Source organism: Diachasma alloeum, unplaced genomic scaffold, assembly GCF_001412515.2.
Source record: "Diachasma alloeum isolate Michigan unplaced genomic scaffold, Dall2.0 Dall_scaffold_00199, whole genome shotgun sequence".
Taxonomy (NCBI): domain Eukaryota; kingdom Metazoa; phylum Arthropoda; class Insecta; order Hymenoptera; family Braconidae; genus Diachasma; species Diachasma alloeum.
In genome coordinates this window covers 636879-649658 of record NW_021680364.1, presented here as the reverse complement: position 1 = coordinate 649658, position 12780 = coordinate 636879, and the positions used below count along the sequence as shown (strand labels likewise).

The 12780-nt window shown below is 35.6% G+C and overlaps 1 protein-coding gene across 7 annotated transcripts in view; it reads left to right on the top strand.

Annotated features, from left to right (window-relative positions):
* Nucleotides 1–12780, top strand: part of LOC107035665 (guanine nucleotide-releasing factor 2) — a 99036-nt gene that overhangs the window by 72918 nt on the left and 13338 nt on the right. For 5 of the 7 annotated variants that reach the window (XM_015253205.1, XM_029125911.1, XM_015253202.1 and 2 more), the window contains exons 2-7: nucleotides 4210–4603; nucleotides 5208–5441; nucleotides 7001–7186; nucleotides 8517–8821; nucleotides 10857–10973; nucleotides 12133–12446. In XM_015253205.1, the coding sequence (XP_015108691.1) occupies nucleotides 4210–4603; nucleotides 5208–5441; nucleotides 7001–7186; nucleotides 8517–8821; nucleotides 10857–10973; nucleotides 12133–12446 (1550 nt within the window). The remainder of the gene's footprint in view (nucleotides 1–4209; nucleotides 4604–5207; nucleotides 5442–7000; nucleotides 7187–8516; nucleotides 8822–10856; nucleotides 10974–12132; nucleotides 12447–12780) is intronic. The other 2 variants (XM_015253206.1, XM_015253203.1) reach the window with 1 other exon arrangement.

Sequence of the window (12780 nt, the reverse complement as noted above, 5' to 3'; positions counted from 1 at the left end):
CCATTGCCCCCCCCCCCCCCACAGCTGAAAAAAATTCACTCTCGAATAACCAATTGGAATTCACCGGTCTGTGCTACGAGAAAGGAATGAGATCGTGATAGAACAGTGAATCCAGTCAATCACAGTAATTTGCATATCGTATTTCTCATCCCTCGGGCTTGTCCTTCATCTCTTCCACGGGCCCCACTCTAGCCCTGTTGTGAGGGGGAAGCCATACGCTCTCTGTTCTCGTATTATCCCCGTGCACTGCTTCCTGTTCCTTTGCCAGAATCACGCCTGATTGGAGTTTCAATCTCGAAGTCGTCAATAGAACTTGATTCTCTCCACCCACACACGGGTGCTGCCTGTATCGGGAATGGGTGGAGGGCCAAAGTGAGATAATAAAGTTAAGGGGGGAGTCAATGCAGAAGCCACCAACTTTTACATTTTTTTCATTTTCCCATTTTTGTCTATTTTCTTCCATCTTTCGATTTTTTTTGGTCATTTCGGTTCGATTCCAAACACGACGTAATATACAATTTGAATAGAATTTCACCTACAATTATTTAAACAGAAATCCCATGGATTTTTTAATTGCATAATTTTCTCAATTTTCTCTTTCTGTTTTCCTTATTTCCCTTAATTTTCTAAATTTTCTTAAACAGTCCAATTTCTGAATATTCTCCAATAAATTCCATCAAGTACTAAAATTGATTTCAAATTGGAATTTCACATGAATATAATTCTCACCACAATTTTAATGAAATTGAATTACAACTTTTTAATTCATCAAAAGAGCATTTTTATTTGGTTTTTTTAAATTCCATTAATTTAAATATAATTGTACCTTCAATTTGATTAAAATGAAATCCTATATTGTTACATTGCAAAATCCTACAGTCCTCATTTACAAAAATATCTAGAACCTTTGCATGTTTTCTAATTTTTCTTAATTACATTTTCTCTCTATTTTTCCTATTTTCATTCATTTTTCATTTTTTTACATTTCGATTTTATTCCAGATATGACATAATATACAATTTGAATAGAATTTCACCTACAATTATTTAAACAGAAATCCTATGTATTTTTTAACTGCATAATTTTCTCAATTTTCTCTTTCTATTTTCCTCATTTCCCTTCATTTTCTAAATTTTCTCAAACAGTCCAATTTCTGAATATTCTCCAATAAATTTCATCAAGTACTAAAATTGATTTCAAATTGGAATGCCACAGGAATACAATTCTCACCACAATTTTAATAAAATAAAATCACATTTTAAATTAATCAAAAGAACTTTTTAAAAATCCCCTCTCCATTTTCTGTTGAAATTCCACAAATCACTGTCATTCCCCCTGAAAATCCTCACGATATCGAGCCTCGCACCTCCACTCTCCGCTTTTAATTCGATATTTTTGCCTCATCAACGAGGCATTCTCCAATCCCCATCAAAACCACGAAAATCAAATGAACAGACATGGTTTCACCATTCATGACCAACCGCAGAGGACATCCGACTTCATTTCATTTCATTGTTCCTGTTTACAAGCACGTCGGTGTAAACAATGGAAAACCGAAAGGGAATACCAACTCCACACATCATCGTATCCCTTCGATCGTGTAATTAAACCGAATATCCTGGGGAATCGAGGCACTTCAGGTCTAGGAGGCAGTCTTTGAACCGGTTAAACAATTCCTTGTTTCCGGGAGTCATTAATTAATTCCATGGATTTATTCATCACTCTTCGTTCCATCGGGAATGCAGAGAATGAATAATGGATTATTTTGGTTAATCAAATATTCGGAAAGAGTAATTATACGTGACGGAGTAATTAAAGGGGAATTTCACTCATCGATGAGTTCATATCATATCCAGCTGTCGAGTGATTCCGCATGAACTTTTAATTAATTACTGGTGTACTTCGGATTCATTGCAATCAGTGACAAATGAAATTCTGTAATTAAATTGATTTTTAATTGAAGTGAATTTTATCAAATGTACAGTTTTTAATTTCTTAAATGAGATTTAGTAACTCAATGTATTAATTATTAATCATTAAGTTGAATTGCCAAGTTCATTGGTTGTTAATGAAATTATCAGACGAAGAAAGCTAATTTAAACAATGAAAATTAAATCAACTTCATTCAAATGAAATCCTATATATTTTCTTTATTGCAAAATCCTAGTTTTTATTCAACACAGACAGAGCTTTTCCTATTCTTCTTCTCATTCAAATTTTATTTCATTTGTTGAATCATCTGAGATATTTCATCAAATGTTAAAAACAAATCGTTTTTTCTCTGCATTAATTATCAATCATCAAGTTGAATTCAATAGCGAAGTGGTAAACCGGTTTAAGTCGACTCATCTCCGAGTTGAGTTTTCGAGGAATATTTCCGAATCTAAGGGAGATAGCGAAATTTTCATAACTACATTTGTTGTAGCTCTCAATCGGCTCTACAAAAAAGGTTATACCAAAAATCTCGCTATCTCCCTTAGATTCGGAAATATTCCTCAAAAACTCAACTGGGAGATGAGTCAACTTAAACCGTTTTACCACTTCGCTACTGAATTAAGTTCATTGACTCTTAATAAAATCCTCAAACAATGAAATCTACTTTAAACAAAATTCCATCTAATTAATTCCCCTCGTCCAGACAGCCCTCGAATAACTTAAAAATTCCCAACATTCAAAGTGAGATACAATGGACTTTGTTTTGGGGAATTAGGCTAGCAATTTGCGGACACTGTGCATTGAACGTCAGCGGGCGGGTGACGAGGGGTGGAATACTGTATTCTTGAAATGCTGGAAGCGAGCCAGATCACGTTTCTCCTTTCTTATCCGTCTGCTGGCACCTCGATACCACGCCGATAGCAACGGGCAAAAAGGGAAACATGTATTCCCTCTGGGGGTGTACAGACTATGGGAAAACATTGCCGGCGCCCCTGGGCCCCTGGCCACGTGCATCTGTATTTGTTTTTCCAGTGAAACAACTGGGGGAAAACGGACGATTGCAATTTTCGGGAGTTGCTGGGTATTAATTCGGGGATTTGGTGGGTTGAGGTTTGATAATATTGAGTTGAGGGGAATTTGATTTTTTTTGTAGTTGAGGATTTTCTCTCGGAAGGCAAATTGCATTTGTCTTCGGATTCAATACTCCTTTTTTAAACTAATGGTTTATAATCATTCTCATTACAAAAGGCAACACGACCGATGAGAATCATGTCCCAATTTATCAGCTGTTGAATTTTCATATTACAACAAATGATTTGCTCATGTTTTAATTCCTATGCTCACTGAATAAGATTTTAATCATAATTACAATTCAATTCCTTCTAGAACACACTTTAGAGTGTGAATTTCTGGAATTCAATGTTTGTTGATACTCTGGTAAAAGTGCGTGCCCACACTGTTATCAATTTTTAGTTAGTTCACACGGTAATTCAATTAATCTGTTGTTCATCTCATCAATATAATTCCGTGCTTAGAATATTGTCATCTCGTGTTTTCAGCACCAAATTAAAAATTAAAACTTCATTTGGAATATTGAGTCACAGCTTCTTTTTATTCATATCAGAAATTTTGTATTTGGATATTAATATTATTTGTTCAAAGTGAAAAAATCGATCATCATTTTCACTATATTGCATTCAGATTCTCCTATCCTTAACGTCAAATATGTGAGATAATCTCATAATTCTTGCTATTAATTCTAATCAACTTTGTTCGAAGAAAACCTTAGTAAACGCAATATTAAGAAAGTAGAATTATTCTATTTTCCTCTGACCTAAATGATTTGGACAATTATGATTCGTTTATTCATGTTTCATAGAATGGTATTCAATTCTCTTTTCTTTGTATTCATGAAAACCGCCTCACTTTCTCCATTCGTTCGAGATATTGCCCATGTTTTTTTTAGAAAGGATTATTTATCCGCATTGACTGAGAATTCATGGCGCAAAGTTTCCCCCGCATTTCGGTATTTGTTTTTACTCCCGGCGACTCTTAATCACCATAATTAATGTTTATTCAATTATGACGGGAGGTTCCATGATACAGAGTAATTAAAAATAATGAGATTGTCCTGCGGTGTGTAATTATCGTAATTAGATACTCAAATAAAAATTTTTGAGTTGAGAATTTTTTTTCGCCGACTCGACGAAGAGAATGAATGCTACAAATATTTTTTTAAAATAACAAATGGTGTTTTTTTTTCTCATGTTACAGAAGTCGAGGAGAGGAACAGTGGAAAAGCGCGGGGTGGCAAACTAGCCCGTCGTGCGCGTTCCTTCAAGGAGGACTTCCTGGAGAAACTCTCCCAGATGAGGTCCCCGGGGATAAACTCTGGGAGTGGGGGTGGTAGTGGTATAGCAACACGGGCCGCATCACCCTCGTCCCCGCGAACTCCCAGAGAAAAGACGCCGCTGGGTGACAGTCTTGATAAGAATCCACTGAGGGATCTCCACATTCACGTGAGACAGGTACAGCTTGCACTGCTTCACTTTCGCGATGTCGTTTCCAAGAAGAAACTCGAGATGCTGCCTGGCAATGGCACCATCGTACTCGACACTGTTACCACGATACATACTGTGCTCAAGTCGTACGTCGTTTATGAGAAGAGGTAATTGTCTTAATTAATCAATGACGTAGAACAGAAGAGGAGAAGCAAGATGAAACAGACCTTAAGGAATCTTAAGGATATCCCACTGAGAGAAAGAATTAGCTCTGCAGAAAAACTGAAACAGATTTACTTGAGGGAAAAAAAAAAATTAGCCAACTTGACAGAAGGAAATTTAACATCTTTCACAAAAATTGAGTTTTTATCGTGATCATCAGAAATATCCCTAGAAGAATTGCAACTGTTGACAGCAAAATATCTATTGTACGACAATCATTTGATCTGAGAGAACTCCATAGGTTTATACCATAGAAAGAACACATTGACGAGGAAAGAATATTTTTTCCCCAAGAAAAATTGTCCCCTCGAAATTATTTAGTTTTGACAATAACACAGTTTTCGGAAAGAAAATTGTAGTTTCCTCTTGAAATTATCATTTGTTCGAACATCAGAGCTTCCATTTGAGCCCCATTTGACTCATTTGTAAACAAATGTCCATTTTATCGAGCTCAACTCGAATGAAAAAGCCATTTAAATGAGTATTTCCGTCTGATTCTTCCGCAACAGTTTCCTTCTCAGAAAATAAATCCTTTCTGATGGCTTACAGCTCAACATTGAACTCAGCCACAAACCAAGTTTACCAAGCCCTGGCCAAACTGCTGAAACTCTGCGACGATGTTCTAATCCATGGGAATCAGTCTGCCCCATGCCCGGCGTTGGACACAGAGAACGTGACACACGTGATAGGATTAGTCGAGGATGCTGTGAAAAATTTAGTTGCACTGGCACACGAGAAGATATCCAACAGGCAGAAGCCAGCGCCGGTGGCAACAAACAACAGGTAACATTGCCAATGAATATCGACAGACTGAGATAGAGCGGCTGTGACGTATCGTTCAATCGGTGCGATAGGCGTTCCTCAAAAGGATTTATCGCACCTTTGTTCCGTTTGATGGATATATGGAGATTTTTTTTTGAGAGGATAATCGGGGGTTGGGCGATGTCAATGGACAGGGGCTTTATCGGGTTGAAATGGGGAACTACTGTTGAGGGATGAAAGATCTGTTGATAAAAGATTAATTCGTGGAACATGTTTTGAGGAATTACTCTGAGTTTAAGGAGTTGAATGGTCAGAAATAAGCATGTTCATAAATTATAATTACCGTTAGATTATTAAGCAGTCGATTTGTTAATGTTACTCTAAAATTTTAGTTAATGAAGTCATCATCAATTTGAATATTCAAATTCCGAATTATTTATTAATCAGTAATTTAGTTAGGAAGATTGACGATTATTTGGATAGAAATTTAGTATTATTTACTTAATAAATATTTAATTCATCATCAACTGGGAATTTAGATTATTATTTTACCATTCTTAAATGTCGAGTAGTAGGGGACGGTGGGGCAAAATGAAACACGGGGCAAAATGAAACAGCAAGAAAATCTTGTGATCTAAGGGAGATAGGAGGATTTTCATGAAAACCTTTTTTGTAGAGAATTTTACAAGCTACAAAAAAGGTCCTCTTCAAAAATGTCCTATCTCCTTTAGATGACGAGATTTTCCCACTGTTTCATTTTGCCCCGTGTTTCATTTTGCCCCATGCTCCCCTATATTTTAAACCTTAATCAATGTAAGACGGAATCGTCATCTTGCTTTTCTGTCCAAACTCTGTCGTCTCATCTTACGCAGCGTTTAGTCTTGTTAGTACTTGGATGGGTGTCCGCTTAGACCTATCTCCTCGAGTGGAACTGCTGCCGCCAGGCGTGAATGTACAGAACTACTGCGCCCACCTCAGTAGCGAAGCGGTTAAACGGTTCAAGTCGATTTTGACTATTGGTCAGTTTTCAGTAAATATCTCGGAATCTAAGGCAGATAGAAAAATTTTTGTTAAAACCTTTTTTATAGAGCGAATTGAGAGCTACGAAAAAGGTTATTACGAAAATTTCGCTATCTCCCTTTGATTCCGAGATATTCCTCAAAAACTCAGCTGAGAGCTAAGTTGACTTGAACCGTTTTACCGCTTCGCTACTGATCTAGTCAGTGTGACGGATGGACACACAGAAAGGCACAGGCAGACGAAATGAGGAGTCTATAAAACCGTAATATGAATAAGAAAAAGTATATTCCTTATTTGTTTAGTCCGGTTGGTCTCTAAGAACCTACGACGGCGATCATTCGAGCGTATGATTATCAATTTCGACGTGATTTCCCCCAAAAAATATCTAGATCTCAATTCTTTCCTCGTAAAAATTGCCATCCCCCTCAGATTCTGAGATATCAAGAATCGATAATGAACTTGCATCGGTCTATCTTTCCCTCGATGTAGAAAAATATGATTGATTCCGATGGAATATTTTCGCAAAAATCAATCACGATGCGAATAATCCATGATTGCAGAACCTCAGGATACGGAAATGAACTATCAACCCAAAGAAATTCTCTACCGGACATTCCCCTGACACCCCGTGAGCGCCAGATCCTCGAGCAGACGGCAGCAAGTAGCAATTTAGTGAGAAGTTCCCACAGCTCCGAGTCCATCTTGAGGGATTCGAGTCCACCACCAAAGCCGCCACTTCCTGACAGGTAAATCAATCTATCAGAAGTCGAGGTTCAGGGAATTTCCCATTCGCGGTCGTTAATGGTTATTTAAGAGCCCGCTGGGGAGTCTGAGGAGGTGACGGAGAGCTTTCGAGATAAGATAATTATAGAAGTATCGCGGGTATTTTTAGCTGATAATCCACTCGTTCAATAATAGGTCCATAATTCTTGGTGCATCTCGCACTTCGGTGAGTTGAAGTCGTCAGTTCTAATTTCAACGCGTGATTATTATTACTTTCTCTCTATTTTTATGTGCGACGGTTATAAAAATTGGGAGATATGATGACGCCTTGAACAAGGGGACAGAAGTATTCTAATTTTAGACACTAGTTTTTCTAGTGAAGATTCTACAGAAAAAAACTCAATTATTTTATTATTTTCATTTCTAAAGAAATGGAAATTGGCAATTCTCTTCCGAATGGAATTTCTGACCCCAAAAAAATGTTTGTTGATTCAATGATTTATTGAATTCAACATTACCTCAACGTTAACATTTTTTACGTTAATACTTTGTCAAAACGTAAAGTTTCATAAAAACCTCTTTGAGAAAAAAAATAAAATGAGGACTACACTGAGGACTGCACTGAAAATTGTATGTTCCCCCGGAGAGATCTTTTGTCGTGTTGAATCAATTTACTTGTGGACAAAAAGAAAGCTTCCACCAAACCATGATAATTTTCTTAGTAGTAATTGTTCTCGTGAGACATTTATGTCTTTCGGGCAAATACATTTGTTCTACAGAGAATTATATGAGACTCCGGTTTTGTCAAGTGAATGTTATTGAGAAGTGTGTATCTTTGTCCAATAAACACTTATAATTTCCATGGAACGAATGATAATTTCAAGAGGAAACTACAATTTTCTTGCCGAAAGCTGTGTTATTGGCAAAACTAGATAATTTCGAGGGGACAATTTTTTTGGGAAAAAAATATTCTTTCCTCGTCAATGTATTCTTTCTATGGTATAATCCAATGGAGTTCTCTCAGATCAAATGATTGTGGAACAATAGATTATATTTTTTCCTGCCAACAGTTGGAATTCTTCTAGGGATATTTCTGATGATCACGACAAAAATTTAATTTTTGTGAAAGATATTAAATTTTCTTCTATCAAGTTTATTAATTTCCCTCAAGTAAATCTGTTTCACTCCATCAAATATTTTCACGTGGAACATATAGTTTTTTTTTTGATAAAAAAATAGATAAAAAAGCCGAAAATAATAAAAAACTCACGAATGAAATGAGTTTACATGCGAAAATAGTCTTTGGAATGGCTTTAGAATGGCCCCGTGAAGACACTTGTCCTATAATTCCAGGACGAATATCAGTTTAACCGAGGACAATGGCTCCTCGACGCCCCCTCCACTCCCCCCGAAACGTCGAACCCGTGCCCAACAGCTTTTGGACGAGTCAGAGGGTCTGTTGGCATCAAGTTTGGACCGTGTCTCGTTAAGGAGCCGCTCCCCCGAGGACTCGTCGTCCTTACTGAGTGCGTCAGCTGGAAGTTTGGACTCGGCGCTGAATCACTCGAGGGACGACGATGAAATTCGCTCGATCATGGGGCCAAATGACGAGTCCTTGAATGATAGTATGGATCTCAGTCTCATGGCGACAATTCACGGTGAGTCGATGATAACTGGAGTAGGAAAAGTACAGGGGGGAACGTTCCGTTGTGTTTAATCTCACGAAAGACTAGTTTTCAAGTCCAATCGAAGGAATAGTGATTTAAATTTTTAGGATGATGACATTTCCGGGAATTTTATTGAACAAAAAAATGTAATTTCTATCAATTTTTACCATGAAAAAATTGAAACTCAATAAATTAAAGAAAAATTCGCAAATTTTATTGAATAAAAAAATAGAATTTCTATCAATTTTCACAATAAAAATATTGAAACTCAATAGATTAAAAAAAAGTTGTGTTAATGATTTTGAATCTCTAGATCCAAGCGAATTTTAAAATTTTCTCCTAGAGACATCACCATTAATAACGAACGACTTTAATCTCCTCGAAGACTAGTATCGAATGAAATTTCAAAGAGTAGTTTCTGGAGGAATAAAATTTTTACAATCGTTTCCATCTTCCCGCGTTGTTTACGTCCACTAAAAGTTTAATTTGTCCCTTTTATGGGGTTGTAAAATGGTTTTACTGGATTCAGTTTATTCGAGTAGAATGGAACTTTTACGATGAGAATATTTTCATCAATTTTATTGAAATTTTTTTTGGAATTTCTATCAATTTTTGCTATCAAACTCAGTAAAAATCCAGATCTTCCAAACTTCTAAATCAATTTAATTCCATGAGAAACATGAGTTGAACTAAATTATTTATTACTAAATTATTTGCTAAAGAATTAAAAAGCCTATTCAATGGAATTTCAACAGCAGAATTGCAAATGTTCTCTCAAATTCTCATAAATGAATGACTTCGTAGAAATCCCCATCAAAAATCAATGTAAACCTTCTTATAAATACAAAAAATTCCTAAAAATAATAATTACTATTATTAATTATCAATTTCAAAAATGAGTTTTATCAAAATTACTAATTAAATTTAATTATTTATGTTATTTTTAATAATAATAATCATAAATGTATCGATTATTATTAAAAATTAATTATTCATTAAGAATTAATTAATTATTGATTTTTTCTTCATTAATCATAAAAAAATAATTATTTTTCTTTAAAAAATTCGAAAAAATGTCATACAATTGTCATTTTTCCATTCCATTTTGCCCCTCCGAGGCTGAAAAATCGCACTTCCCCACCCCCAATTACCACAACAGTAACAAATAACAAAAATAGAAGACCTGAATGACGATAATTAAAGCTGAAGCCCCTCTTCCTTTTCGTCCTGCTTTTTTTGTCATTGTCAAGTTAAAGTCGAGCATTCTAAGAGGGTTTGCACAGTGACCCGATTGATCACAGAAAGAAAAAACATTTGTACATGTGAGAGGTACCGTCATACTCGGGGTTCCAGCGATTAGTCAGCAGAAAAAAAGTGAGAAGTGTCTCGGAGACACTCCAGCATATGGGGAACCAGTCAGTCTGGCCCCGAACTCCGATGAAAGTGAAACAACTCGTGTGTCAGATACGAGTGGTAAACCGTGCCCTTCGAATCACCAAATTCACTCTTTATAACTCTCGAATTCTGTAAAGTTTATCATGGATAAGCGGTTCAACTCGGGGAACGATCACCGTAAGAATTTCGACGCAATATTCGACGAGTTGAGAAACATTTGTTTGGGTATGCGCTTAGTTTTTTTGTTGTAAATTAACGGAGCTTGTTTAATAAGCAGCGTTGGCTTCAGTTTTCGAGTTTATGCGTGATAAAAAAATTTACTAATTTCTCCAGAGACGACGACTCGTGAGGAAGACGAAAAAAAATTGAAATAGTAAAACTGAGGAAAATGGTTGGTCACTGAATCCTCGATATCTCCGGACCCAACGATGCGATTTCGACGAATCGAGGCTCGTTTGAAAACTTGTGAAAATATCTTCAAAATGAAGAAAAAAATGTTGAATTTCACTCAGCCGATCTCGAGATATCAACGATTGAAGACGATCCATTTTTGATTCATCTTCTTTGAAATTCAATTTGGATTATTTCTTTTCGTAATTTCATTTGTAAATTTTTTAAACCTTTGAATTAGGTCTGCAAGTCAATGGTACGAATAACTGCGGCTGTTGGGACGGGTCTGAAACAAGTATACCGAGCACTATGCTGCTGGGCCAGCAGACACCCCAGGAGATGATAAATCCATTCGCTGGTGAGTCTTTCAACTCTTGAGGATGCATTAATGTGACGGAAGTGGGATATAGATCGTTGGGTAAAGAACCTCGGGAAAACAAGTCCAATTTTACGCAAGAATCTTCAAATAACTTTTCAGGCCAGTGGAGTGGGCGGTGAGTTGAGTCGCCTACGCCTGGAGCAGTTTTCCATGAACCTTCGTGTCGTGAACTTTCAATAAAAAAGTAACATTTTACGGGGGGAGTCGGTTAATTAGAGAATTGTTGAAATTAAAATGTTTTGTTGTGATTGGAAAAAAATGTTGAGGAAGCCTTCGGGTAATTTTTGTGGTGGGGAATTTTTTTGTCTTTGTTAACACATGATTTGATCATTTTTTATTATTCATTATTGATAATTAATTGGGAAATGGGATGAATTGAGGAAGTTCTTGTATAATTTTATTTTTAAATTTTTTAAATTCAGTAATTTAATTAATTTGAGACAATTCCAGTAAAAACGTAACATTTTAGGGGGGAGTCGGTTAATTAGAGAATTGTTGAAATTAAAATGTTTTGTTTTGATTTGAAAACAATGTTGAGGAATTCTTCGGGTAATTTTTGTGGTGGGGAATTTTTTTGTCTTTATTAACACATGATTTGATCATTTTTTATTATTCATTATTGATAATTAATTGGGAAATGGGATGAATTGAGGAAGTAATTTAATTAATTGGAGACAATTAGAATCAGTTTTTCAATTAATTTCCAATAAATATTGACAAGAAATCATCTATTTTTAGGTCAATTTAATCGAATGAAAGATAAAAGTTGATTGAAAGTTTTTTCTTAATGAACTAGACAATTTAATTTAATAATTGGAAACTAATCTTAATAATTGATAAATGAATGAAATTGATCAATTTATGAATTTAATGAATAATGATTTAATGAAATTGTTCAATTCAAATTAGTCTTTGAATTCCAGCAAATTAATTTCCAAAAAATATTGACATGAAATGTTGAATTAAAGATAAAAGTTCATTTAAATTCCTTCTAAATGCACTAGACAATTTAATTGAATAATTGAAAATAGATTTTAATAATTGATGAATAAATAAAACTTAACAATTCATCAATTCATTAAATAATTGACTTCACGAAACTGTTGAAATAAAAAAAAATTGCGGAAAATAATTGCAGGAGTGGAGGGAAAAATGGAGAGACTGTCAACCCAGACCCAAGAATCTGGTTTTGTATCTTTGCACTCCCAGAGAAGTTCGTCGCAGAGCTACACAGCCTCGAGCATGACATCCAAGAGATCCTCCCAGCAGAGCAGTGTCAGTTACAACTCGCAGTCATTCAGTTCTCAGCAGCAGTCCTTCTCCCAGCAAAAACTCTCCGAGTGCACTGAGGGCTCCATCATGACGCAAAGAACCACCAGCTCAAAGAGCAGTCTCACCACTACCAGTATCACTGGCAATGGCGATCCAGCACTACTGGAAAAACTGGTAAATGTGGGTGTTGTGTGCTTTTTTTCTTATTTTTTTCTCAAGTTTCATCCGCTCTTCCTTTTTATTTATGCCCGTCCTTTACTTCTTCTTATTAATACTTCTTCTTATTAACTTTAGTCCATAATTCGATAATTTTATACTATTAATAAATTTTATCACACAGTTTCACTGAAATTTCGAGGAATTTCGTTATTGAAATTGTCAAATTTAATGGAAAAATGGACAGAAATGGCAAATTTCAGTTGAATTACTGTATTAAATTTGATAAAAATTGAGACTTTTTCAGGAAAATATTCGTGAATATTCAATTAGCTAACGTTCTGCATAATTTGATGAT